This window comes from Panicum hallii, chromosome 9 (genome assembly GCF_002211085.1).
Source record: "Panicum hallii strain FIL2 chromosome 9, PHallii_v3.1, whole genome shotgun sequence".
Taxonomy (NCBI): Eukaryota; Viridiplantae; Streptophyta; class Magnoliopsida; order Poales; family Poaceae; genus Panicum; species Panicum hallii.
In genome coordinates this window covers 10,390,724-10,414,303 of record NC_038050.1, presented here as the reverse complement: position 1 = coordinate 10,414,303, position 23,580 = coordinate 10,390,724, and the positions used below count along the sequence as shown (strand labels likewise).

At 46.4% G+C, this 23,580-nt stretch overlaps 6 protein-coding genes across 9 annotated transcripts; 4 read left to right on the top strand and 2 right to left on the bottom strand.

Moving 5' to 3' along the window:
- Nucleotides 1–230: 230 nt before the first annotated feature.
- Nucleotides 231–857, top strand: LOC112872751. Its single transcript, XM_025935811.1, has one exon. It carries the CDS (start codon nt 231–233, stop codon nt 855–857), a length of 627 nt encoding a protein of 208 aa, XP_025791596.1.
- Nucleotides 858–1,061: 204 nt separating this feature from the next.
- Nucleotides 1,062–4,621, bottom strand: LOC112874979 (protein ENDOSPERM DEFECTIVE 1-like). 3 transcript variants are annotated; one of them, XM_025938627.1, is made up of 6 exons: nt 3,569–4,621; nt 3,349–3,468; nt 2,354–2,470; nt 2,122–2,211; nt 1,717–1,787; nt 1,062–1,574 (listed from the first exon to the last, which is right to left on the bottom strand). In XM_025938627.1, exons 1-6 carry the CDS (start codon nt 4,541–4,543, stop codon nt 1,571–1,573), a joined length of 1,377 nt encoding a protein of 458 aa, XP_025794412.1. In that variant the 5' UTR covers nt 4,544–4,621; the 3' UTR covers nt 1,062–1,570. The 3 variants fall into 3 exon arrangements, with proteins under 3 accessions (XP_025794412.1, XP_025794411.1, XP_025794410.1); XM_025938626.1 differs by having other exon boundaries at nt 1,717–1,821; nt 2,354–2,452; XM_025938625.1 differs by having other exon boundaries at nt 1,717–1,821; nt 3,569–4,620.
- A 3,100-nt stretch (nt 4,622–7,721) lies between these two features.
- On the top strand, nt 7,722–10,341 carry LOC112874980 (serpin-ZXA-like). Its single transcript, XM_025938628.1, has 2 exons — nt 7,722–8,226; nt 9,354–10,341. The coding sequence occupies exons 1-2, from the start codon at nt 7,807–7,809 to the stop codon at nt 10,131–10,133; spliced, it is 1,200 nt and encodes a 399-aa protein (XP_025794413.1). The 5' UTR covers nt 7,722–7,806; the 3' UTR covers nt 10,134–10,341.
- A 949-nt stretch (nt 10,342–11,290) lies between these two features.
- Nucleotides 11,291–13,776, top strand: LOC112873508 (serpin-ZXA-like). The gene is made up of 2 exons (XM_025936466.1): nt 11,291–11,794; nt 12,836–13,776. Exons 1-2 carry the CDS (start codon nt 11,387–11,389, stop codon nt 13,613–13,615), a joined length of 1,188 nt encoding a protein of 395 aa, XP_025792251.1. The 5' UTR covers nt 11,291–11,386; the 3' UTR covers nt 13,616–13,776.
- Nucleotides 13,777–14,291: 515 nt separating this feature from the next.
- Nucleotides 14,292–17,280, bottom strand: LOC112875354 (serine/threonine-protein kinase SAPK10). The gene is made up of 8 exons (XM_025939180.1): nt 16,672–17,280; nt 16,412–16,588; nt 16,252–16,305; nt 16,008–16,100; nt 15,545–15,637; nt 15,250–15,354; nt 15,068–15,166; nt 14,292–14,984 (listed from the first exon to the last, which is right to left on the bottom strand). Exons 1-8 carry the CDS (start codon nt 16,846–16,848, stop codon nt 14,694–14,696), a joined length of 1,089 nt encoding a protein of 362 aa, XP_025794965.1. The 5' UTR covers nt 16,849–17,280; the 3' UTR covers nt 14,292–14,693.
- A 1,032-nt stretch (nt 17,281–18,312) lies between these two features.
- On the top strand, nt 18,313–22,629 carry LOC112875353 (protein tas). Of its 2 annotated transcripts, XM_025939179.1 has the most exons (10): nt 18,315–18,607; nt 18,768–18,901; nt 19,236–19,449; nt 19,535–19,630; nt 19,729–19,812; nt 20,189–20,349; nt 20,991–21,108; nt 21,515–21,650; nt 21,809–21,987; nt 22,089–22,629. In XM_025939179.1, the coding sequence occupies exons 3-10, from the start codon at nt 19,246–19,248 to the stop codon at nt 22,326–22,328; spliced, it is 1,218 nt and encodes a 405-aa protein (XP_025794964.1). In that variant the 5' UTR covers nt 18,315–18,607; nt 18,768–18,901; nt 19,236–19,245; the 3' UTR covers nt 22,329–22,629. The 2 variants fall into 2 exon arrangements, with proteins under 2 accessions (XP_025794963.1, XP_025794964.1); XM_025939178.1 differs by lacking the exon at nt 18,768–18,901 and having other exon boundaries at nt 18,313–18,607.
- The last annotated feature ends 951 nt before the right edge of the window (nt 22,630–23,580 follow it).

The window sequence follows — 23,580 nt, the reverse complement described above, 5'->3', positions numbered from 1 at the left end:
TGGGACCGTGCGCAATCATGATGGTCGAATACGATGCGGGCTTCGTGCATGCATGCGGCCATGCATAAGAGATACAGTCCGATACGGTAACAAACCCAAGTCCGAAACGAAGCTGGCGGCGCGTCACGCGGACTCGCATTCACGCAGGCACGCGGCCTACCATCTTCCGCGTCCATAAATGCAGGCGCGACCTGCGCAGACGTCGATCGCCCGTTCCGCCTGACACGGCCATGGCGGCGGCCGTCGTCCGCGCCCCCAGCGACCACGACCTCATCACGTTCGTCCTGCGCCCGATGGCGGCCGCCGGGACCGGGCAGCAGGGCGTCGGCGTCGGCGGGTTCGTCCACATGGCCGACGTCTACTCCGTCGCGCCCGAGAAGCTCGCCGAGCGGTACGCGCCCGCGCCGGGCACCGGCGGGATCTGGTACTTCGTCTGCCCCGCGCGCTGCCGCTACCGGGCCGCCAAGGCCGGCGCTCTAGGTGAGGGGTGCTGGACCTCGGAGACAGGCGGCGCGATCGGCCCCGTCAGGGGGCTCGACGGCCGCCGCGTCGGGCAGTCGCGCGCGCTGTGCTACGGGGCCAGGACGGCGGTGCCGTGGACCGCGGTCACCAGGCACGGCTGGTGCATGGTGGAGCTCGCGCTCGACGACCAAGACGGCGGCGGGGGAGGGGAAGATTTCGTCCTGTGCAAGCTGTTCAGATCGCCTCGCAACGAGGCGTCGTCCGCCACGGCGGCGGCGGCAGCGTTGGCTGCCGTGCCGGCGCTCGTGTCCAGCTGCAAGAGGAAGGCGGCTGGCGGCAACCACCCGGAGGCTCCACCCTGCGTGCGGCAGCAACTGATGCAGCGTTCATTCTGAATTCAGATAGCTACACCATGCGCCAGCACGACGCAGTGCTGTTCCTGTTGGGATAGGAATATAGGATTGACTATAGTGGCCTGGAAAGAGACACGAAAAGCTTTGATCCATACGGAGGGCCGGTACACTCTCCATTACGAATAAGCCACAGAGTAGATTGAACTGGAAGCTGAATCACAACCCACAATATGATGCTCCACCAGCTGCTCGAGCATCCATGTGCTGTCCAATTTTGTACTTGAAGATCTTTACAAATGATTCATACATACGCTTCAAAGAGTGCGGCGTGAGAGGATGTTTTGGATTCTAACACAAACATCTCTGAGCTCTTTATACTTCTACTTCTATATATAGCAGACTATATATGTTGCTAGGACAAAAGCTGTACTACAATCGAATCCGTATTTCTTGATCGGACGATATATCATCTAAACTTGGCTATATAACTACAATCAACGAACAATTTTGTTCGTTATGTACTAAGATTGCCCAGAACAGCTATACAGGATTGTGTTAACAACATATAGTCTGCTAACACAATCTGGTATAGCTGTTCGACATTAACAGCGGTCAAAATTATCTTTCAAAATAAAAAATCAGCGGCCAAAATTTGCTCCACTAACCAACCTACAAGATTATCGGCTTATGGCCTTCATGTTTTTCTTTGGCTTGACTTCTCAGGTGTAAGAGTTGGATCCTCAGGCTGTCTTCCGTCACCTACACAATTGGGAATGTCCAACACCGTTAGTACAACGTAGCATCATGTAAAAAACCTAAGCATATCACCACATAACGAATGATTGAATGGAACTAAGTTTATGCCGATCAAGGTATCATTTTGTTTTTGGTGAAACTGCACCTGGATATTGAGTGCTTGATGTAAGAGGTCAGCACACTCTTCGAGCAACATTTGTTCGCTTCCCACCACTTCTGCAAGGCAGGCCACATCCTCAACTTCTTGAGCCTTAATTGCAAGATTGTCAATTAGTACCAGTAAAGAACTCGAAAGGAAAATGATCATAGAGACGACCGTTTTTCTTTTAGGAGTGGGAGGAAATCAGCAATCCATGTGCCAGGACCATGACATAGGTTATAGACTCCCATTTACATATAACATTAGTATCACTAATAACGTCTTCAAAAAGCTTTTAAATCCTCTTTGTTGGTGGCACACCACTTTGATAAAAAGGAATGGTGTATGAGCTTGCACACCCAAATGCAATATGTGAATCATGGCTACATCAAAGTTTTACATTTCCCTTACCTTTCCAGACAGTTTTTCAACAGAATGAGGCAGTTCTTCCAAAATTTTTGTTGCAGATTGAAGAGTTTCATTGATTCCTCCAATACTGGTCTGAAATATTATCAAAAGCATAAGTGTATAAACCATGTACACAGTATACCATAAGAAAATAAAGAAATTGATGTGAAGCAAAATGAATAAACTGGATCAAATTAAAATAGCATGTGTTTTACTCTTAACATTTAAAGCTTACCCTAATGTTCCCTATGGTGGGTACACATGATGAAGCAGCACAGAGGGCTGCTGTTCCTCTTCCAAGGCAACTATAATGTTCTGTCTCAAGTTCACTCCACTGTTCCAAGATAGGCACCTGATGTTTAGAATGCACAAATTGTGATGTGCGGAAGTCAAGAATTTTATGCAAAAGTCTTCAAATCTCATAGCCTTTCAGAAGGCATTGAATGCCAATTTTTAAATTTAACTTTAAGTTATGATTCACTGATAGGTGCATAAAGATTTATGGAATGGATCTATTTTGAGCACCGTTATGATGATATAAGTGAGAGAAGCAGAGGATTGTGACAGAAAACAGAGGTCAGAAAATGTCCATAAAACTGTCAGATGTCTTTTAAACAGTGAAGGAAACACCGTGCTAAACAATAAATTTGTTTTGAAATGGTGAACTTATGTAATGTACATGCATAGTCAGAAGAACAGCCGGGATCTCATATCGACCAATATTCTAAGATTGGCTGGAGACTAAGCAAACTACTTCAACATGAAACTCAAGTAAACCAGAACTTATCCAACTAAAGAGAAATTATTGACATATCTCCTAGGCAAAGCTTCTAGCTACCTTCCTAGTAAGCAAGACGCCACAGTGCTGCCTCATGCACAATACTGTCCTCAGACCCTAGCCATAAAAGTATTCTGTGCTATACCTATACTTGAGGAAGCTGTGATTAACTAGGATGAGTGCATGCTCTCCCACAAGAACTTTGCAAAAATTTTCAAGAAAAATGCACCCAGTTGTTGCCTTGTTGAGTTGTTCCAAAGATTAGTGTTTTGGGATCAGTTAAGCTAAGTATGGATAAAACCATATGGGCAAGCCCATAACATGTGCGTAACTAATTCAATATTCTGAAAACCAAAAGGCAATCACATATTCAACAATTTCCTTCTCCATGATGAGGTAACTAAAACTACGTATGCATTTCTGAGAAACAGAATAATACAACTTTGCCATACCTGAGCACCAACAACAGAATGCACCCTCTCCACCATCTTGAGGAACTCCAATTCCGCCTTCTTTTCTGCAACAGATTCCTGCAGACCAGCCATCCTCACCGAGAGCCCATAGAGTGATGTCTGTAGACCCAACAGACAAATAACAACATGATTACCACAATCAAGCATCCAATAAAAAACCAGTGGTGAGAAAAGGGCTACAACTTAAAGTATTCATCACCTCAGCTGCTGCATTCTTGGCCATCGCCACCGCCTCCGCTCGGGCATTCAAGAACCTGTACTGCATGCAGCTATTTTCCAGAATCCGCAGTTGGTGCACATCCTCCTGCTTCCCCACACCCTTGTTGCCTCCGATCACTGCGCCCTTCTTGACCACTGCCTTACGTGCAGGTGGTGGCTGCGGCGGCTTCACCGGAGCTTTTGGAAGTGTTGGTTTGCATTCTGACAGCGCCGCATCGAGTGCGCCGAAGCAGAATGGGTTTTGTGGCCGCCGGGACCCCTCTGTCATTTGCAGTGATGACCCAACCTCAGAGCACGGGGCGCGGCGAGGGCAGGACGCTGGTGCGCAGAAGTCGATGGCCACCGCCGGTACGTGCGAGGGCTCAGGCGAGGCGCCGCAGAAGCTGAAGCTGGCGCGCGCTGGAGTCGACGGCCGCGTGCAGCCCCTGCGGTCCTGGAGCGTCGCCGCGGCCACGTTAGCAGAGGTTTTGGACGGGCGGAGGATCCTCCTCGGGCTGGGAGTGGCGGTGGCGCGGGAGGCACCAGCCGCGAGACGAGCGGGCGGGTTCAGGCCCTCCGGGCCCGGGCGCGGGCGGTGCATTGCGTCAAACAGGCCCGGGGCCGCGCCGCGCTTGCGCGAGCCCGGCGTGGGCGGCAGGCGGTTCTCGTCGAAGAGGCCGAAGACGAAGGGGGCGGGGGCGGGTGCGTGTGCGTCGCGGTGGTGGTGCTGCGCGCCGCGCGCGGGCGGCGGCACGGACGCGGAGTGGGTTGACGAGGTGGAGAGGCGACGGGCCTGGGCGGGGAGCGGCGCGGAGAGGTAGCGCGAGCTCACCTCGCGGACGCGGCAGCGCGGGCGGGGGCGCGCCGCGGGCGGGAGCGGGTCCGGACGCGGCGGTGGCGGCGGACCGGGGGCGAACGAGGCCGGGGCAGGCGTCTCGCCCGGCGGCGGCGCGGTTGAGGCCGAGGCGGCGGCCATTGATTGACGGAGACGTTAGTGGCGTTCGGGCGGAGGAATGATGACCGAAGCGTAGCCGATTAGCCAAGGACGCAGCCGCGGCGGCCGTGTGGCGTGTTGAAGCGAAGGGCGGTGGGATCCGGGAGGGCCGGCTCGGTGAAAGGCTGAAAGCCGAGAACATGTGATCTATGCGCTATGGCGCTTCAAATTCAAACAAGAACTTCAAGTTCAAACTTCAAACTCAAACAAGAGCTATGTGCTGTGGCAAATTGCACAAATGACAAATGGATATTTATTTGGCAAAATGGCACAGTACGACGTTGTGACTATGAGTACTTATAAACAAATAGATTGAATTGTGGACGGTATTGTAACGGAGCTATGTTTTAACGATTATAGAGAAGAGGAGGGGGCTGCAGAAAATTTAAAAGTTACTATGGATTTATTATGAACTCATTTAGTTTTTAGTTTGAAGTACTAAGTTACTATAGATTTATTATGAACTCATTTAGTTTGAAGTACTGGTTCGTATAGAAGCTCACTAATTAGTTACCTTACCAAGCACCTTAATTAATAAGGGTTTATTTCAGTTACGAACATAATATTTCTCAAGGTTACTTTGGGATTGATATAAACATAGGGTGACATGTCCCTAACTCCTTTTCCTCTACCGCTGGAAGGTATAAAAGATTGTACGGTACAGATTTCTAATAGAAAAGAAAAATATTCCAGATAGAGATCATAATGCTTGAGAGTCCATGCAAAACGCAACAAGCATAAATACATGTCTCATGAACTTCTAGATTATACAAGGGGAGGATCTAGACTAATTGCTATATATATATAGCTCGTACTGGAATCTGGATAGGCACTACTTCATCCAATCATAAATGGTTCATTTGGATATATATCTAGTTAAATATTTACAAATTTGACTTACAATAACTTTTATATACTTATACATACAATAAGAAGTTGAAAATAAAACATGTAGGTTTCTAGAGAATTATCCTCAAAAGTACTTTCATTTTTAGTATATTCTATTAGATGCAAGATCAAACATCTTGAACATCATCAATCTTCAAACAGATGTTAGAAAATTAGTCCTAACGGTGACACAGCATCCCAACAGTAACAGTAGCCACGGAGGATCTTCAGATAGAAACTCCCATGCAGCAACCTAAGGGTCTCAGGATGCAGGTTTTACTGGATCAACCCAATGATCCAATACTCAAAGTATAAAATGCAGTATAAATACCCAATAAGTTGACCTACTTAATTTTGGTTTCAGTTGGTGTTGAGGCTATTGGATTATTCGGTAACCCAGTCATTGGATTCCAGTTGATGTTGAGTGTGTTGCGTCGTCCACTCGTCCGTCTCACCGGAGCTGTTTCCTTCTACATGTTAATGCTACCTTGTCCGCTGTCTGGCTACCTGGGCGCCATCGTCCTTCGTGGCACATCTTCCTCACCTCTAGATCGACGCGCGGGGCACCTACTGTCGGAGGATTTATGCAGTCGGGTGGTGGAGTGCACCCGTTTAATTCTAGCTTAGGATGAGTTTGGAGCTAGTTAAGGAATGTTCGATCTAGAAGCGTATGAACACGAATAACACATGCGGGTTTAGTGGTTCGGGCCGTCTGATCGTAATATCCTACGTCCACTGTATTGCTTGTATTGTAAGTTTGGAGGAGTAACTCCTGACCCTGCGTGAGTGTAAACCTTTTTTATGTGTGTGAGCCTTATGAACTTCTGCGTGTGTATTCTAACGTGCACGCTCTCCCTTTTATATTCTCAAGAGAAACACGTACACTGAGCGGGGTCCCGACAGGTGGACCCGGCGATATATTAAATAACGTACACATTGGAGCCTTAAATGTCTCAGATCCGGAGATCTTCCTCATCAGCCTTCGTGCATATCCTCCGTCTGAATATGATCTTGTGCCGTCTTGCTAGCATAGGGTTTGCTGCCGCTGACATGCGTAGAGAGAGTTGTGGTGTCGATGTTGAGTCAGCTCCCGCTGATAGCTTTTGTGCATTGTAGCAGCGCACGTTGTGACCTTCCTGCAGCAGATCATAATAACTCTTCGTCCACGCGCGCGGTGCTGTGATGTGACCATACGTCCCTATGTCCTGCGAACCGCCTCGGTAAATGGCGGGCTTACCGTGCCGTCGTCCATATCTGCCCAACGTGTCAAAGGTCAGCCCATGCCCTGTCTTGGGTACGCGCACCCCAACCACCCGCATTTAATACGGTAGTTGGGCTGGCTTATCGTAGAAGGCTGGAATCCACTGGACATGTGGCGGTGCTGGTTTAGCGGCCGCTTCCTCAGAGGCACGCGGCGGCACTGGACCCCCTCCCTGGTGGGATAGGAGGTCCGAGCCCCCTGGCTGGCCCAGTCGCTCAGGTTTCGTGGGGGTCCGGCTTCCATACGTGAGGGCCAAGACCATCCCGTGGTGGTCCGGGCTCGTGGTAGCTGTTCTTAGCACTTCGTCCTTGCAGGCACGTGGAGACACCGGACCTGCTAGTACGTGGGGGGGGGGGGGGGTCCGGAGACCGTGCCCCCAGTTGTCAGGCCCGAGATTTACGCCCTGTCGCCCAAAAGCTTAGGGCGAGGTTACGGATAACCTCGCACCTCTCGAACTGGATACGCTGCTAGAAGGTACTCCAATCTGTATCACCGACACATGCAGTGGTTGAAGCAGTTGCCGACGAGCAGGCATGGAGGCCAAGGCAAGAGCTGGGAGCCAAGCTTTTCCTAGCTACCTTGCGGCGTGGTTTTCCACCAACTAATACGGTTCATAACAGCAGCGAGCCCTAGCAAATCAACTGGAGCCTGGAGCACGACGACGGCATCGCAGCTGTCGTACATTGATGATGTGGATGAGGAGCACGATAACATCAGGTGATGAGGAGCAGAGACTCGAAGAACAAGAAGCAGGTTGGCTTCTCGGTGATTGCTGAAGGAGCGTACACAGCTTGCTGATATTTCTTTAGATCGACCCAAAATACCAAAATCCAGCGGAGATCTCACCTAGATCAACCCAAAACCCAGTAATAATTTGTTGGGTTACGGTGGGTTAGTGTTTGGGCCAACCAATACCAACCCAGTTTCATCCTGACATGGGCCCTGTTGCTTTCTCCAAGCGTCGCGCTGTCCAGCAAAATAACCCGAAGCACCCCCGCAAGACTTGGAAATCACACCACCCCGATCAGTCCTCCACTTTCCTCTCCGGCGAGCCGCGAGTCTCAACCAAGTGTGCCCAACGACCGACCCACCGACCATGGCCGCCGGCGACATCCGCCTCTCCATCGCGCACCAGACCCGCTTCGCGCTCCGCCTCGCCGCCGCGCTCTCCTCCCACTCCGCCGCCGCCGCCGCACCCGCCGCCAACGCCGCCTTCTCCCCGCTCTCCCTCCACGTCGCGCTCAGCCTCCTCGCCGCCGGCGCCGGGGGCGCCACCCGCGACCAGATTGCCGCCAGCCTGGGAGGCGACGGGCCCGGCGCGGCCGAGGGCCTCCACGCGCTCGCCGAGCAGGTGGTGCAGCTCGTGCTCGCCGACGGGTCCGGCGCCGGCGGCCCGCGCGTCGCCTTCGCCGACGGCGTCTTCGTCGACGCCTCGCTGAAGCTCAAGCCGGCCTTCGGGGAGGTCGCCGTGGGCAAGTACAGGGCCGAGACCCAGTCCGTCGACTTCCAGAAAAAGGTTTTATCTCCGTCCTGCTGTGCTGCTTTTGGACTTGCGAACTGCTACCGTAGTTACTAAAGAAGCAAAGATTGTTTGGCTGAGAAATGAATAAATCCTGCTGTGTCTGCAATGGGACAGATTTGCTAGAGTAGCTGATTTATGCTTAACTGATTATGAAATGAGACTGTAGAGGTTCCTTAATTGGCATTGGCAACAATATTTGAAGGTTCCTTAATTGGCATTGGCAACAATATTTGAAGGTTCCTTAATTGGCATTGGGAACAACATTTTAAGTATCATGATAAGCACAGTTCTGCGTTATACTGTGGTTATATGCTTCCTAGATCTAGGTGTTTTTAGAGCTTTACTTCTTCCCTACCTAAACTTGTGGCATACCATTTTTTTTCAAAAGTTAAGTTTAAGCCTTCACAATATATTTTTAGAAAGTTATCGTTACTTTCTTTTGATACTAAGATAATGCTTTTGAATGTCCATCTTCTCTGGTCAAAGTGTGCTAAAAGCTGTTTGTTGGTGTTCACTGTTCAGTCTGAATCACTGAAATTTGATAATTCCGTTCGATATTTGATGGGTGCTGGCCTGTGAATGAGTAGAATATATGGATGTTATTTTTGTAGCCTAATTGGAAAATTCAGGATTTAGGACCCTTCTTTAGGATTTATGGTTCGCACTGGGTGCATCCTTGAGATTTTGAAGGCTCTAGAGCTAAATATGTAATTTAGATCATTAGGAATGTTTATAAGTTGAAACATTTAGAAAATGTGGATATGCAGTTGAATGTATCACCATTTTCTGTGGTCTATGCAAATGTTGTTGTATCTTGACCAATTAGATATTAATGTGAACTGTTTCGTGTTGCATATAATTTCCTTCTCACAAGAATGCCCTGTGATGATGGTAGTACATTGATGTTCGGTTCACTTCCCACTTTCTGAAGTCTTTTTTATTAGAAATGGTTTCTGTTTTGTCTATATTGGTGGGACATTAATATATAATGGCTACCTCAGGTTTATTTTACATACTTGTATCATTGCACTGTTTCGATTGTTTTGGAAACTTCAGGATGATTTTGTTTTATGCTTTTCACATCATTATGAAGCACCGATATATTTATTCTTGTTGCTCAGGCTGCTGAAGCTGCTGGTCAAGTGAACTCATGGGTGGAAAAAATCACATCTGGTCTGATCAAAGAGATCCTCCCCCCAGGTTCAGTTGACCACACCACCAGGCTTGTTCTTGGTAATGCGCTCTATTTCAAAGGAGCTTGGACTCAGAAGTTTGATGCATCTAAAACAAAAGATAGCGAGTTCCACCTTCTTGATGGGAGCTCAGTTCAAGCACCATTCATGTCCAGCACAGACAAGCAATATATCGCGTCTTACAATAACTTGAAGGTGCTTAAGCTTCCATATCAGCAGGGTGGGGACAAGAGGCAGTTCTCTATGTACATTCTTCTTCCAGAAGCACAAGATGGCATCTGGAGCTTGGCTGAAAAGTTGAGCTCTGAACCAGAGTTCCTGGAGAAGCATATCCCAATGCAGAAGGTTCCAGTGGGGCAGTTCAAGGTTCCCAAGTTCAAGATATCCTTTGGATTTGAAGCATCCAAATTGCTCAAAGGTCTAGGGCTCCAGCTGCCTTTCAGCCCAGAAGCAGATTTAGCAGAGCTAGTTGATTCACCTGAGGGACAGAACTTGTGTGTTTCGTCCATTTTCCACAAATCATTTGTCGAGGTGAATGAGGAAGGAACGGAGGCTGCCGCTGCATCTGCTGCAACAGTTGTGCTCAGGTCATTCACGATGCCCATGGATTTCGTCGCGGATCACCCTTTCCTGTTCCTGATCCGAGAAGACATGACTGGTGTGGTGCTGTTTGTCGGTCATGTGGTGAATCCCCTACTTGCTCCATAGTGTGCGTGTTCAAAATCACCGCCCTGGTGGGCTTCCATCCTGTCGTGCGTGCAGGGCTGCGACAATTGATCATGCCTCCCATGTAATCTGACTTTTGTTTTGTTTCTGAATAAATAGATGGCTTGATCAATGTATGTAAGGTTGTGGGATGATGTAGCTCAGGATTGGTATACATGTCGGCCTCCACGGTCTTCTGTTTTCTGCTTCCGCTTTGAGTTTTCTTAGTTTAGTGATCTTTTCCAGTGAGATCTATAACATACAAATCTCTCCAAACAAAAGCGCAAAACACATCATATGCCCTTTTATCTACTTAGCCAACAGTGTTTTTTTTGAAGCAACTGTCAATTTTGATTGGCACTCCGAAATATGCTTGGATATAAATTTTGGTCCCATCATCGAGCTATAACTGTTTTTAGTATATTTGTTTGATTGTGATGTTTACATAAAGTGCTAGTTTACTCATGCAGCCAAATCAGAGAATGCGATGGACATGTGGCATGGGTTGTTCTTCTTTCCAACTTTTTTTTTGGGTGTTCCATGTTTTGTTGCGGGTTGATTTTAACACATCAACAGAGTGACTAATCACTTAGATCCAGAGTTAGCCCATTTCAATTTTGTAGGTAGAGTCGAAGGAGGATAGTCCGGGGTGTCTATTCATAGCACGTGCGACTATCCACTGTATCACTGTACATGTCTGCTGGAGATAACAATGTTCCAGAACAAAATAAAATATTTCAGAATAAGATAAAAATATTTTGGAATATTTTTATCTTCAACTTTTTTATTTTATTCTGGAACTTTTTATTTTGTTATGGAACAGTATTATTCCAGCGAATGTGTACGATAATACGGCGGCTAGTCGTACGTACTATCAACAGAGATCCCATGATAGACCGCCACGTCCCACTCCACCTCACTACTTATATCCTTTAAAGAATTATTGGGATACAATTATATATTTGTGAGTGAACTCTAATTTATATGATCATCAAACATCCATACTAGTAGATAATTATATTTTGCTCCAGCTGTTCCTACTGACCTCACCGAGAAAAAGGAAATTAAAATTATATTTAGACGTCCTTGTCTGACATTCTACGTGCTGGAAGGAAGGACGAAGGACTCTCTCGAGTCTTCGCGTCTAGTTGACCTGTCCAGCAAAATAACCGAAACACCCTGGGGCAGTTCGAAATTTCACCATTTCCGTCTCTCCTCTCCGCTGAGTGCAAGGAAGAAGGAAGTGAGGACCGACCATGGCCACCGGCGACATGCGCCTCTCCATCGCGCACCAGACCCGCTTCGGGCTACGCCTTGCCGCTGCACTCTCTTCCCCTTCCTCTTCCAGCAACACCGTCTTCTCCCCGCTGTCCCTCCACGTCGCGCTCAGCCTCCTCGCCGCCGGCGCGGGCGGCGCCACGCGCGACCAGCTGATCGCCGCACTCGGGGGAGGAGATGGGCCGGACGCGGCCGACAGCCTGCACGCGCTCGCCGAGAAGGTGGCGCAGCTCGTGCTCGCCGACGGGTCCGAGGCGGGCGGCCCGCGGGTCGCCTTCGGCAACGCCATCTTCGTCGACGCGTCGTTGAAGCTGAAGCCGGCATTTGAGAAGGTCGCCATGGGAAAATATAAGGCTGAGACCCAGTCGGTCGACTTCCAGAAAAAGGTTCGTCCTCTTGCTTGCAAACAACAAGCATGGTTAGCAACGATTGTTTATTGTTATACCTTTCCTGAAATATTAAGTAACTAATGCTAATTCTGCAATTTTGGCATCCTTGCTAGTACCACTCTTTACTTTACACCAGTAACAATCATAACATGAACTGGTTGATTTCTGCTTAACTGATGCAATCTAGGATGCAGAAATTTCATAGGCTACATTTGGAGTACTATTTTCATGTCTTTGTATTGAAGAATTTATGTTTGTACCCTTGAACAGTTCTTAAGCTTGTGACGTACCATTTGTTTTTTCGTTTAAAAAATTATTTAAGTTTGTACCTTTAGTGTATGCTATGCTGCGGGAAAGTTATAGTATGCCAGTTTGACAGCTCATGTGAATAGCCATATAGCTCGAGGCTGTGCTGAAATCTATTATTAACTAATATCCATGTTTGCCATGTTTTTTGTCCCTATTGCATTAAAAATGTTGGTGTTCAGTAATATGATCATGAGTAGTGGAGCTATGGAAGTCTCATTACTTGCTTTTGGTGCTAAGATGGTGTCATTCAGTGTACAGCTTCTCTCCTCAAATTATGCTGGAAGCTGTTTGATAGTATTTAGTCCAAATGGTTCTTTGCGAGTTGATATTTGGACACGTCAGTTTTACATGATTCATATAATGCAACAGCACAAGCTGCACAACAGATCTTCATTGTACCCCTGTTTTGTGCTAAAAACTGCTGAACCTATTGCTTAATTGAGCTTGTGAAAAGCTCCTGATTGAATGAAATTGGTGGGATCCTCTCCCCCCGTTTATTGTGAGCACATCTGGCAAATTATGATTTTGGCCTTATTTAGGATTTGTGATTGTCATGGTGTGCAAGCCTCAAATTTTTAGGACTAATGGTTCAGACATTGTTTTTTTAGAAAAATGATTTTTTAATTCCGGACTCAATTATGCTGTTTGTTAGTATTGAGTCCAATCAGATTTATATTATGACTCGCTTGCACAGAGGAGCCAGATATATTATCCTTTTTTTTTGGTCAGGCTGCACAAGTTGCGGGTCAAGTGAACTCATGGGTAGAGAAGGTCACCTCAGGTCTAATCAAAGAGCTTCTGCCACCAGGCTCTGTTGATGGAACCACCAGGCTGGTTCTTGGCAATGCACTCTATTTCAAAGGAGCTTGGACTGAGAAGTTCGACGCATCCAAAACGAGAGATAGCGAGTTCCACCTTCTTGACGGGAGCTCAGTTCAAGCACCTTTTATGTCCAGCACAGACGACCAGTATATTGCATCTTACAGCGACTTTAAGGTGCTTAAGCTTCCATACCAGCAAGGTGGGGACACGAGGCAGTTCTCCATGTACATAATTCTTCCAGAATTACAAGATGGTCTCTGGAGCTTGGCTGAAAAGTTGAGCTCTGCACCTGAGTTCCTGGAGAAGCATACCCCAAGGAGAACAATTCCAGTTGGGCAGTTCAAAGTCCCCAAGTTCAAGATATCCTTTGGATTTGAAGCATCCGATTTGCTAAGAGGTTTGGGACTCCATCTGCCACTGAGTGCAGAAGCAGATCTGTCAGAGTTGGTTGATTTGCCAATGGGACAGAACTTGTGTGTTTCATCCATTTTTCACAAGTCGTTTGTGGAAGTTAATGAGGAAGGAACAGAGGCCGCAGCCGCATCTGCTGTAAAGATTGTGCTCTGTTCGTATACAATGCCTGTGGATTTTGTCGCAGATCACCCATTCCTGTTCCTGATCCGAGAAGACACCACTGGTGTGGTGCTGTTTGTTGGTCATGTGGTCAATCCCCTACTTGCTGCTTAGTGTGATTGTTCTGAAGTCTGAACCGCCTCGTGTGTAATCTGCTATATATTTTGTGTCTGAATAAATAAGCGGCTTGATCGATGTATGTAAGGTTGTGACTATGCTGCACCGTGCTTCTGGATGAAGAGAAAATGCTGATATGCAATCTTGATGATGAATCATTTTTGGGAAGTTGTAGACGAACATTTCACTTTAGTTGGTTCCACTGTGTTGGCTTGGTTAACGAGGTGCTGAGCGCAGCGTTCTCATTTGCTTGCTCGTGAAATATCTCTTAACATATTTGAAGTTCCAGGTAAGATACATTGATGCTAGATACTAATGTGTATCGTAAAATTTCTGAAACATCCTAGTGTGAGCCTGTTGAAATTGTGAACATTTTAACAATATGATCATCTGGTGCAATCTGTTTCCTTTTGTGTTTCATACGCAAATCTTCTTTTAGCGGCAGTGACAGAAGTTGCTCAGCAAAATCTCCTGTTCAGATGTGGAGTTTTTTCAAACCCAACAGAGGGGAAATGGTTACTGACGGCATAAGTTTATTCTTTTTCAGAACTCATGTCTTCACTTTTTTAGCTCTGTGCCTTCTATAAATTGAACACTTAGGCCGCTCCGGTCTCAGAAAGATCTCCCGTGGGTTCTCATAAACTTGCAAGAGGGACATGACACAATGACACCATAGAGAACGGGCAAATTGTAGCATCTCTTTATTTGCCTACATCAAGATACATACTATGGTACAAACACAATCGAATAATACAAGTACATCACTGTCCCTTAGTTGGGGCGTGTATAGACGAGGGTTCTTCTCAGATTGATGAGACTCAAAACAGCAGCAGCAACACAGGCACATCCAAAAGGCTAAACTGTTGTACAACACTGGAGGTGCACAAAACAACAGCCAAAACAACAGGATGTTGAAAGGGGCATCACCGCATCAGGCATGAGCAGCACCGGCAACAGGATCTGCACTGTACTATTACCCTCAGTTCACATCCCATCTCAATAATCTACGAAGCAACATACCAATCTGAGTCCAGGGGATGATACACATTGCTTGGTTGAAGAGTATTTGGTGACATCACATAGCATAAACGATCTCCCCACTGCTTTCTAGGTCGAGATCGGCGTCCGAGTCAAGGTCCTCCATGTCGTCATCGAGGTCAAGGCCGTCGTTCAAGAACTGGTTGATTCCACTGGAACCAGCTGCTGGTATAGTCGCCTCGGCCAGTATCTGCATGATCTCATCCATGCTCTGCATTGGCTGCTCCGGCTCCTCGTACTGGTTGCTCATCGTGCTGTCATCCATTAGGTCGGCTGGGAGGTTCTTCAAGAACCATGGATGGTTTCTTATCTCAGGGATGGTGATCCTCTGTATATACAATGTCAGTGATTGGCTCAAAGGAAACAATGTGCAAAACCTAGTGACCCCATAACAAAGCTGAAAGTACTCACAGTGGCTGGATTGGCAACAAAAATCCTAGAAATAAGATCTTGGCACTCTGGAGATATGTGGACATAATCTGGAATTGAGTACTGCACACCCAATATTCTCTGTCAAATAAATCACATTAGTATCTGCAATCAAATGTTCAGCTGATTCAGAAACACTGATGGAAACATGGCTGCAATGAGACCTGAATTGTCTTTCTGAAATTCTTAGGTTCATCCGGGTCCTCAAATGGATATGCACCAACCAGCATCACATAAAGGGTTACTCCGCAAGACCACACGTCAGCAACCTTGGTTCAGTAACAAAATGTTATTGCCTGAACTAATACTCCAACGTAGTTCCCTATCACACATAGCTACACCCTATGCATGCAAAAAATTGTAAATGCTTTGAAAGGAAAATATCTTGCTCAAGTGGAGAGCAATCACATGTGCATTGCCAGAAACAGAATGGATAATCAATAGAAACACAAACAATACCTTTCCATCGTATTCCTTCTTCAGAAGAACCTCAGGAGCAATGTATGCAGGAGTTCCCACTGTAGATTTCGGCTGAGAATGTAGAACTGATGACTGCAAGGCAAAAGAAGTTATAAGCAGAGCAACAGTTTCAGGGAGACGTTCCCCCACGGTAACAGTAATTTTTGAAGGCACGCAATAACAGGTTTTTTTTAAAGGAACACGACAACAGCATTTAGTAATAGAGTTAAAACTACAAGTCTACAACTGCCTTTCTCTTCGCATTATAAAAGCAGATGATTTCAGTTACCTTTTCTCTCCACTACAACATGGCTTGCTAATTGCAGTTACCATTCAATCCTACTCCTCATTTGGTATAGTAGCAGAGTAAAGGTTTGCCATGTTAACTGCAACTACTGTTCATTTTCCCCTAATTTTGTATGTAAACAGAGTAATTTTGTACATCTGGAGCGTCTAGCAGTACCTTAGAGTAGCCAAAGTCGCATATCTTGAGGCGAGGGGCCGTACTCCCATCCAGCAAGGTGTTCTCCAGCTTCAAGTCTCGATGACATACTTGCTTGACGAAAAAGGTAGGCACAAAACAGAGCATTTTTAGCCAAACAGACCAGATCAGTACAGCACGGAACTAAACATGGATGATCAACATGCCATATCTGGTAATAATACAGGAATAATAACGCAACAAGAAAAAAAGGTTAAAACAGTACCATGGAATGGCAGTAGCTGACCCCTGATATGAGTTGCTGGAAAAAGAAACGCGCCTGAAATGTGGGAAAGCTTTGACAGGTGATTAGTCAACCATGTACAGTAACAGCAACAGGGGGCAGCATCAAGCAGGGGTGATCAGAACGGAATAAAGCAATGGACCTCGTCCTCGCTGAATCTGCCGGCGTTGCAGATGCGCTCGAAGAGCTCCCCGCCGGAGGCGTACTCCATGACGATGGCGAGGTGCGTCGGGGTGAGGATGACCTCCTTGAAGCGGATGATGTTAGGGTGGCGCAGCGAGCGGTGGTTGATGATCTCGCGCTGCACGTTCTCGTCAATCTGCAGGGGAGCAAGAAGCCTCTGAAATGGGGGGCCGAGAGGCAGGCGAGCAATCGAGCAAGCGGCGGTAGTAGCAAACGCACCTTCTCGCCTCGCTCGATGTACTTGACGGCGACGAGCTGTCCGTCAGCGCGGTTGCGCATGAGGCGCGCGACGCCGAAGTTGCCGGAGCCGATATCGCGGACGAGCTCGTAGCGGTCGCCGTCGTGCATTATCGGCATGTCCATCCCGGGCCCCACGGTCACCGCCGCCCGGTCCATCCTCGGTTGGCCTCCCTCCCTGCGCGCCTCCGCCTCTAGTCTCTCCCGCCGGCGCCACCCAGAGCTCGCTCGATCAGTCCTCGCACCAGCAGCCCAGCACCCGGCCGCGGCGCGCGTCCCGTGACCCCGCGATCCAGGAACCGAGCCTGACCTCCCTTTTAGCTCCGGGGCAGAGGTAAAGGCGGCGGCGCTGGCGGGGATTTGGTTGGGGTCGGATTGAGCGGAGGAGGAAGCACGCCTCGTGATTCCTCTCCCCTTCTCTCTCTATCACCTCGCCCTTTTCCCCCACCTCGCTCGCTGCCTTTTTATTTATTGTCGTCCTCTTGTTTCTACTATCTCTCTCTCTCCCTCCCCCACTGGTCTCTGCTGTTTCGCTAAGCAAGAAAAGAAATGTTTTTTTTTCCTCTGTCCTCTTGCTCCGTCCGAGGCGGGTCGCGGCGAGCCGAACTCTCCAGTGAGGAAGAAGACGATGGGCTGGGATCCCTCTTGTCCACCTTCCGAGGGACCCCCCCCGGTACAGGGGCGCTCTCGTCATTTCGCGATGCCGACGAGCTGGGCCGGTCAGCCTCTCTCGTGATGATTAATTTAGTAGGTCGGCTGGCCGCTGGCCTCTGCTGGTGGGCCCACGGACAGTGACGGGGGCGGATGCTTGCGCAGCAGGGGTCAGCGAAGCAATGCTGCTACTCCATCAGGAATTAAGACTTCAGGAGTGACTTGCCAGATTATTAACAGTGCGTTATGGTTCCAAACTATCTGATCCAAAAACCGAAGCAAACAGCCTTATTCCATTGTTTGTCAGTGGTAAGATGACCTGCAAATGGATACATGCTGTGGGGGTGTACAACACAACTCCACCCACCTGCAACCAATTTTCACGATTTTTATCGACCTGTATTTTCTGTTAAACGCACATCATGTTTAGTTACTTTTTTTCTTTTGCATTTGCCGCAGCTGATACAGTATATGTACGAGCCGATTTCACTCGAGGCGAGGGAAGCGCGAATATTAGGAGTCACGCGTGGGTGCGAGCAAACTCGTCGCAAAAGGCGTGCCGCAGGTCGCTGCAGGTAGGTTCTAGACTACTGTTCTTCTTCCTCCTCGTATCCACCGGGTTTCGGGAGAAGGCTGCGGGAGCGTGCGGAATCCGGCACCGCTCGACATAGAACGAGGTCGGGGCCAGTAATGAACGCGAGAAACCATCGGAAGCGGTTGGTTGGCGGTGTCCCGCCTCCAGAGACAGGCGGCGGCGGCGGCGGGGGTGAGCTGCTCGTGGATCTTCTACGATGCGCTGATTCGCAGTCGCACCTGCAACCCCGAGCAGCCCCGCCAGGGGATGGGCCTTTGAGGAACCCTTGCAGTAAGCAAATTTTGGGCTGGGCCTAAACAGTTTTGCGACTTGTGGACAGCTCAGCCCGGTTCTGGGCCGGCCGCCGGCACTGTCCGCTTCCACGACCACGAGTCTTCCACCACGGCGGCACCCATCTGCGCCGTCTCGGCAGGTGTGGGGCGTTTGGCCACCACCTCATCCGCCTCGTCGGCTTCACCTTCACCACCACTCCACCAGGGAAAGAACACTGCCGCACCGCTGCACCAGTCCTCTGGCTTCGGCTCTCCTTTCCCCTCCTCTCCTGCAGCTCCAGCCTTCGGTGCAGGGAATTACTCCATTCGTGGACTAGGTAACCGCTCATCCTCTGTTCGCCGGTGCGCTTCGGACTGGCTTGTCCGGCGAGGCCAGAGAATCACCCACACCAGCATACAGGTAGCATTCCTCCTCCTCCTCCTCCTCCTCCTCTTTCTATTGGGCCTTGTATTTTCTGAAAAGATAGGCGTAATTCAAAAGGTTTCTTGTAGCCTGCAATACGTCCCAAATTTTCTATTCGTTCCCCCCCCCTGACGATTCCTCGGTCATGTCGGTGTAGAAAACTAGAAATTCGTATTCTTTTCGGGATTGAAGGACAAAGGAGTCAAGGACGGCACAAGCAGTTATCTGCAGCATTGGTGCCTTGAGAAGCTCCATGGAAGCTTAGTTAGCACATATTGCATCATGTCATGGGTAACAAAAATAAATTCTTCGTTGTGGTTAAATTGATTACTTTATTTTGTCAATGTCCATAAAATTAGCAGTAGGCATAGCAGAAAGAAAGGGAAGACTATGTTGAACCCATTGGCGGATTCCTGCACTGCTCCTACTGTCCTACACTCAATAATACTGAATGCTATGTGTCTTAAAACTTTGAGTATGATTGTAATAATTGTGGATTGATGCCCCTTCCAAGGGGTTTGAAGCTGGAACTTTTCATTATCTAGAAAGGGCTTCTACTTTCCCGAGGCATGCTGAAGTTATGGCACACCTGACTATTTACTTGTTGATTGGATGTGCCATGCAGGAATTTCAGTATGCAACAAATGGCCATGTCAGCGTTCGCGGTCACCTCACCTTCATCGCATGGCTATGCCTTATCAGCCCTTCATGCCCGTCATTCTCAAAGATTGCACACGAGACGCATTCGCAGCCAGGTTCGGGCACTGGCACAAACGCAATTGCAGTACAAGAAGCTGGGAGATTCAGACCTCCTTATCAGTGAGGTCACTCTTGGAACAGTATGTGCAAAACTGAAAATGGTTATTCTCCTTACCGTCAAATACTTTTTTCTGCATCTCAAGATTAATCCTTTTTCTTTTTCAGATGACTTTTGGAGAGCAAAACACAGAAAAGGAAGCTCATGATATGCTCTCTTATTCTTTCGATCAAGGCATTAATATCCTTGACACCGCAGAAATTGTCAGTGCATAGTACTTTCTTGCTATTATTAACTATATATCTTGTATTTTGAAGTCAAGTGATCGATGTACCTTTCCGTTTTTCAACTTGATCTTTAGTACCCGGTTCCAACAAACAAAGACACTCAAGGAAGTACCGATCTATATATTGGCAGGTGGATGCAATCTAAGCCACGGGACAAGGTGACCTAAATAGATGTTATAATATTAATTATCTCATACTACAATGTGTTGGATTATCTGGCTAACAACAGTAGTGCAAGCATGAAACTCAAAAACTGTTATATAAACTCATTTCTCTATGCGATTAGTTTGTTTTTGTATCGTCTATATGACTGTATGTGATTAGTGATTCTTACATGTTATGCAAGTTGACACCAGTGTTTGGGGTTTAGAAGCATATTTTTACTAATAACACTACGCTGATGAGTAAAGAGTAAATACTGCTCAGTCTTTACAATTCACATTCCCTAAGTTTCCTACTATGTGATAACATGATGAAAGGATCTGATTGACACTGACAGATGGGTCTTGCCTGTTTTGTTTCTGTCCATTTTAGATAATTTTGGCGACAAAAGTTGCTGGTTATTCAGAGAGATCTGCTTTTCTTCGGGACAATGCAAAAGTGGTGCGTGTTGATGCTGCCAATATCAAAGAAAGTGTTGAAAAGAGCCTTAAACGATTGTCTACAGACTACATTGATTTGCTTCAGATACACTGGTCAGTATCAGATTGATTCACTTGTTGGCTGTATGCCTGTCAGAAACTATAATTAGGCTCACTTTGTTTGTTCAGTATTTTACCTGTATGCTTTCAAACATTCCATTAAATAACTCTATGCATTTTGTTCTCATAAATGAGGAAGTTATGTGTTACGTTATAAAAAAAACCTGGTGAATGTATTGACAGAAGCCAACAGGCCTTGTCATCTAAAACAAGGTCTGACGAAACAGGGCCCGAAGCTGAGGTGCATCTCCATTCTCATTCTTTGTATAAGGTTCTGCACGTTCTCATGCTTTGCTGGGCAATAGAGAGAGAGAGAGGAAAAAGCTAACGGGTATACATTAACTTTATCCTTCTTGCTTTTCACTCTGAGTCCCTTATAAAACTTGTTAGAACATAGCTATATACATTTCAGTTTAATTCTTTTGACCCTTTTTTTGTCAGCTTAAAGTAGTTGTTCCTTGTTTTATATATTTATTTTACACCGGCTTAAATTGGGTGCAGTTTCATGAGTTCTTTGATTGCTCATGTAAACTTGTTTTGATAGGAGTTGTTTTCTGTTAGATTGATATCTGATTTCCGATTTAACTGAATGAAAGAAACATTCTTGATTCCAATGTTTTGCTTTACATCTTCAGGCCAGATAGATATGTAGCACTATTTGGTGAATATTTTTATAATCCAACCAAATGGAGACCAAGCGTACCTTTTGAGGATCAATTGAAGGCCTTCCAGGAGCTGATTGATGAAGGAAAGGTGAGATTTTTATAACTGATATTCTTATATGAGCAAGGTAGTAACAAATAAACATTTTCCCTGGTATGAGAAAATATGACAATTACATAGCTACATATCTGGTCTTGACATGGATGCAACTTACCACATGTGCTGGTACAGTGGTACATATATTTTTGTAAAGAAAATATGTTACATAACATGCATCTGATAATAGCCGCATAAGTATTGGTTACTGAAAAACGATAGCTTATCAGCATGCAACTACTGTGTACGTAGAGGCACATCGAGTAGTTTCTTTTTTTTTTGTCTCAGTACTGACAACTCATTTCAGAAGACATTCAAGAATATCGTATTTATTTTTAGCAGAAAGAATATCATAGAATGTCATATTATTAAGCATCGTCAAATTATATCTCTGTTTTAGGTTCGCTACATTGGTGTTTCCAATGAGACCTCATATGGAGTAATGGAGTTTGTACATGCTGCTAAGACTCAAGGCCTCCCGAAGATTGTGAGCATCCAGAACAGTTATAGTCTAATTGTGAGATGCCGCTTTGAAGGTGAAAAGATTTCATTAATCCATTCATTTTATTCATTGAGCTCTCTAAGTTATGCCATCATTTCTGAAATTGTATCAGAATTATTGAGAATTTCCTTTGATTTCTCATACAAGTAGAATGATAATTCTGCCTTTTAACTTCATTTTGTTTCATCATAGTTGATCTTGTTGAAGTTTGCCACCCAAATAACTGCAACGTTGGACTGCTGGCCTACTCTCCGTTGGCCGGTGGTGTTCTTACTGGGAAGTATCTTGATGCTAACGCTGACATTTCAAAGAGGAGTAGGCTTAATCTCTTCCCTGGATACATGGCACGCTACAATGCCTCTTTGGCTAAAGTATGATTATACACTAGAACCAATTTGTTTGTGCCCCAACTCTATGGAGCTTTGAGCATTGATGTGCATTTTATTTTACTTTGGTCAACTTTGTATGGCAGGAAGCGACAAACGAATACGTAAAGCTTGCCAAGAAGCATGGGCTAACTCCAGTCCAGCTTGCACTGGGCTTTGTGCGTGACCGTCCATTCACTGCCAGTTCCATCATTGGAGCAACCACCATGGATCAGTTAAAGGAGAACATCGATGCGTTTACCAGTGCTCCGCGGCCACTACCACAAGAAGTTCTCGATGGCATTGAGGATCTGTTCAAGAGATACAAAGACCCAGCAATCCTCTAGGTGTCTATTCACCATTTGGACAAAAGAACCAGCACTGCTGAAATCATACAAAGATCAGAAAATAGTTGCATTTATGATAGTACAATTTTATTAATGCTGATACAAATGTTTCTTTGTATCTTCCATTGATTTTATGGATAGTACCATCAAAATGATTTTTTTGCACTCTATGTAGAATGTAGATTTCATAGTGAGTTCAAAGGGAAGACATTCTCTTATACTATGTTAGTAAATGTGGACGTTTTAGATTTTGACAGGTGTCCAATACACAAGTTTGATCAATTCTTTTCATGTGTCAATATTAGTAAAGGTTGTTAAATTACTACATTATTATGAAAATATTTTTCATGACGACCCAATGATACTATTTTGATATCAGGTATAAGTTGCCATGAAAAAGGTTTACACTGCTGCGTTGGTGTACATCTGAATTTAGCTTTATTATTGTTGCATTGTATATCTAATTTGTTGATCTTTTTCATCGTTGGGCTGTAACTCTGTAAGGCACGTGGAGCACTAGAGCATTTCACTGGCTACTGAAATGGGGGGAAAGGCTTATATATGAGAAGAATTTCAGGCAGGTGATTCTATTTATAACGATATCCTTACCCTATCCTGCTACAGGTGATACTACTATCTATTGTGTACACTGCACGCTGATTTAGCACTATCCACACAGTTCGTCACATTCATTGCTGCGAACGAGATTTGGCCTGAGTTTTTGCTGGGTAGGCCTTTGTGTTCTGTGATAACGCACAAGATTGCCAATCGGATTGCTTGGAAGCATAGCAACGTTGTTTGGTTTCTGGAAATATGACACGAGTGACGAGTCCGGTATGATGTCATTCGGTTGCCAACTGAATAGGAGGAGGTACGGAGGAGGAGGTATGGAAATTAGCCGTGGGAGTTGATGGAGGGAATTCACTTGAGAGTTTATTTTTTAGTTCCAATTCCTTGTTTGATTTGTGGAGGGAATTAAACGAGGGAGTTAGAGAGAAAATTCATACCCTCTGGTTAAGACCATTTGTTTTCATCTTAAAGCAAAATTCTCTCCCAATTCACACCCCTCCCTATTGGAAGATATCTGTGGGAATTGAGTCACTAAACTCCCCCTCTCACGAAACAATCAAGAAAATTTTAGTCTTATACCTCCGAATTCCCATTTCCTTTCACCAATCACCCCCAACCAAACGAGCTGGATGCTGACATACATGAGTAGTTTAAATTATTCAGTAGCCTTATAGTTTGACAC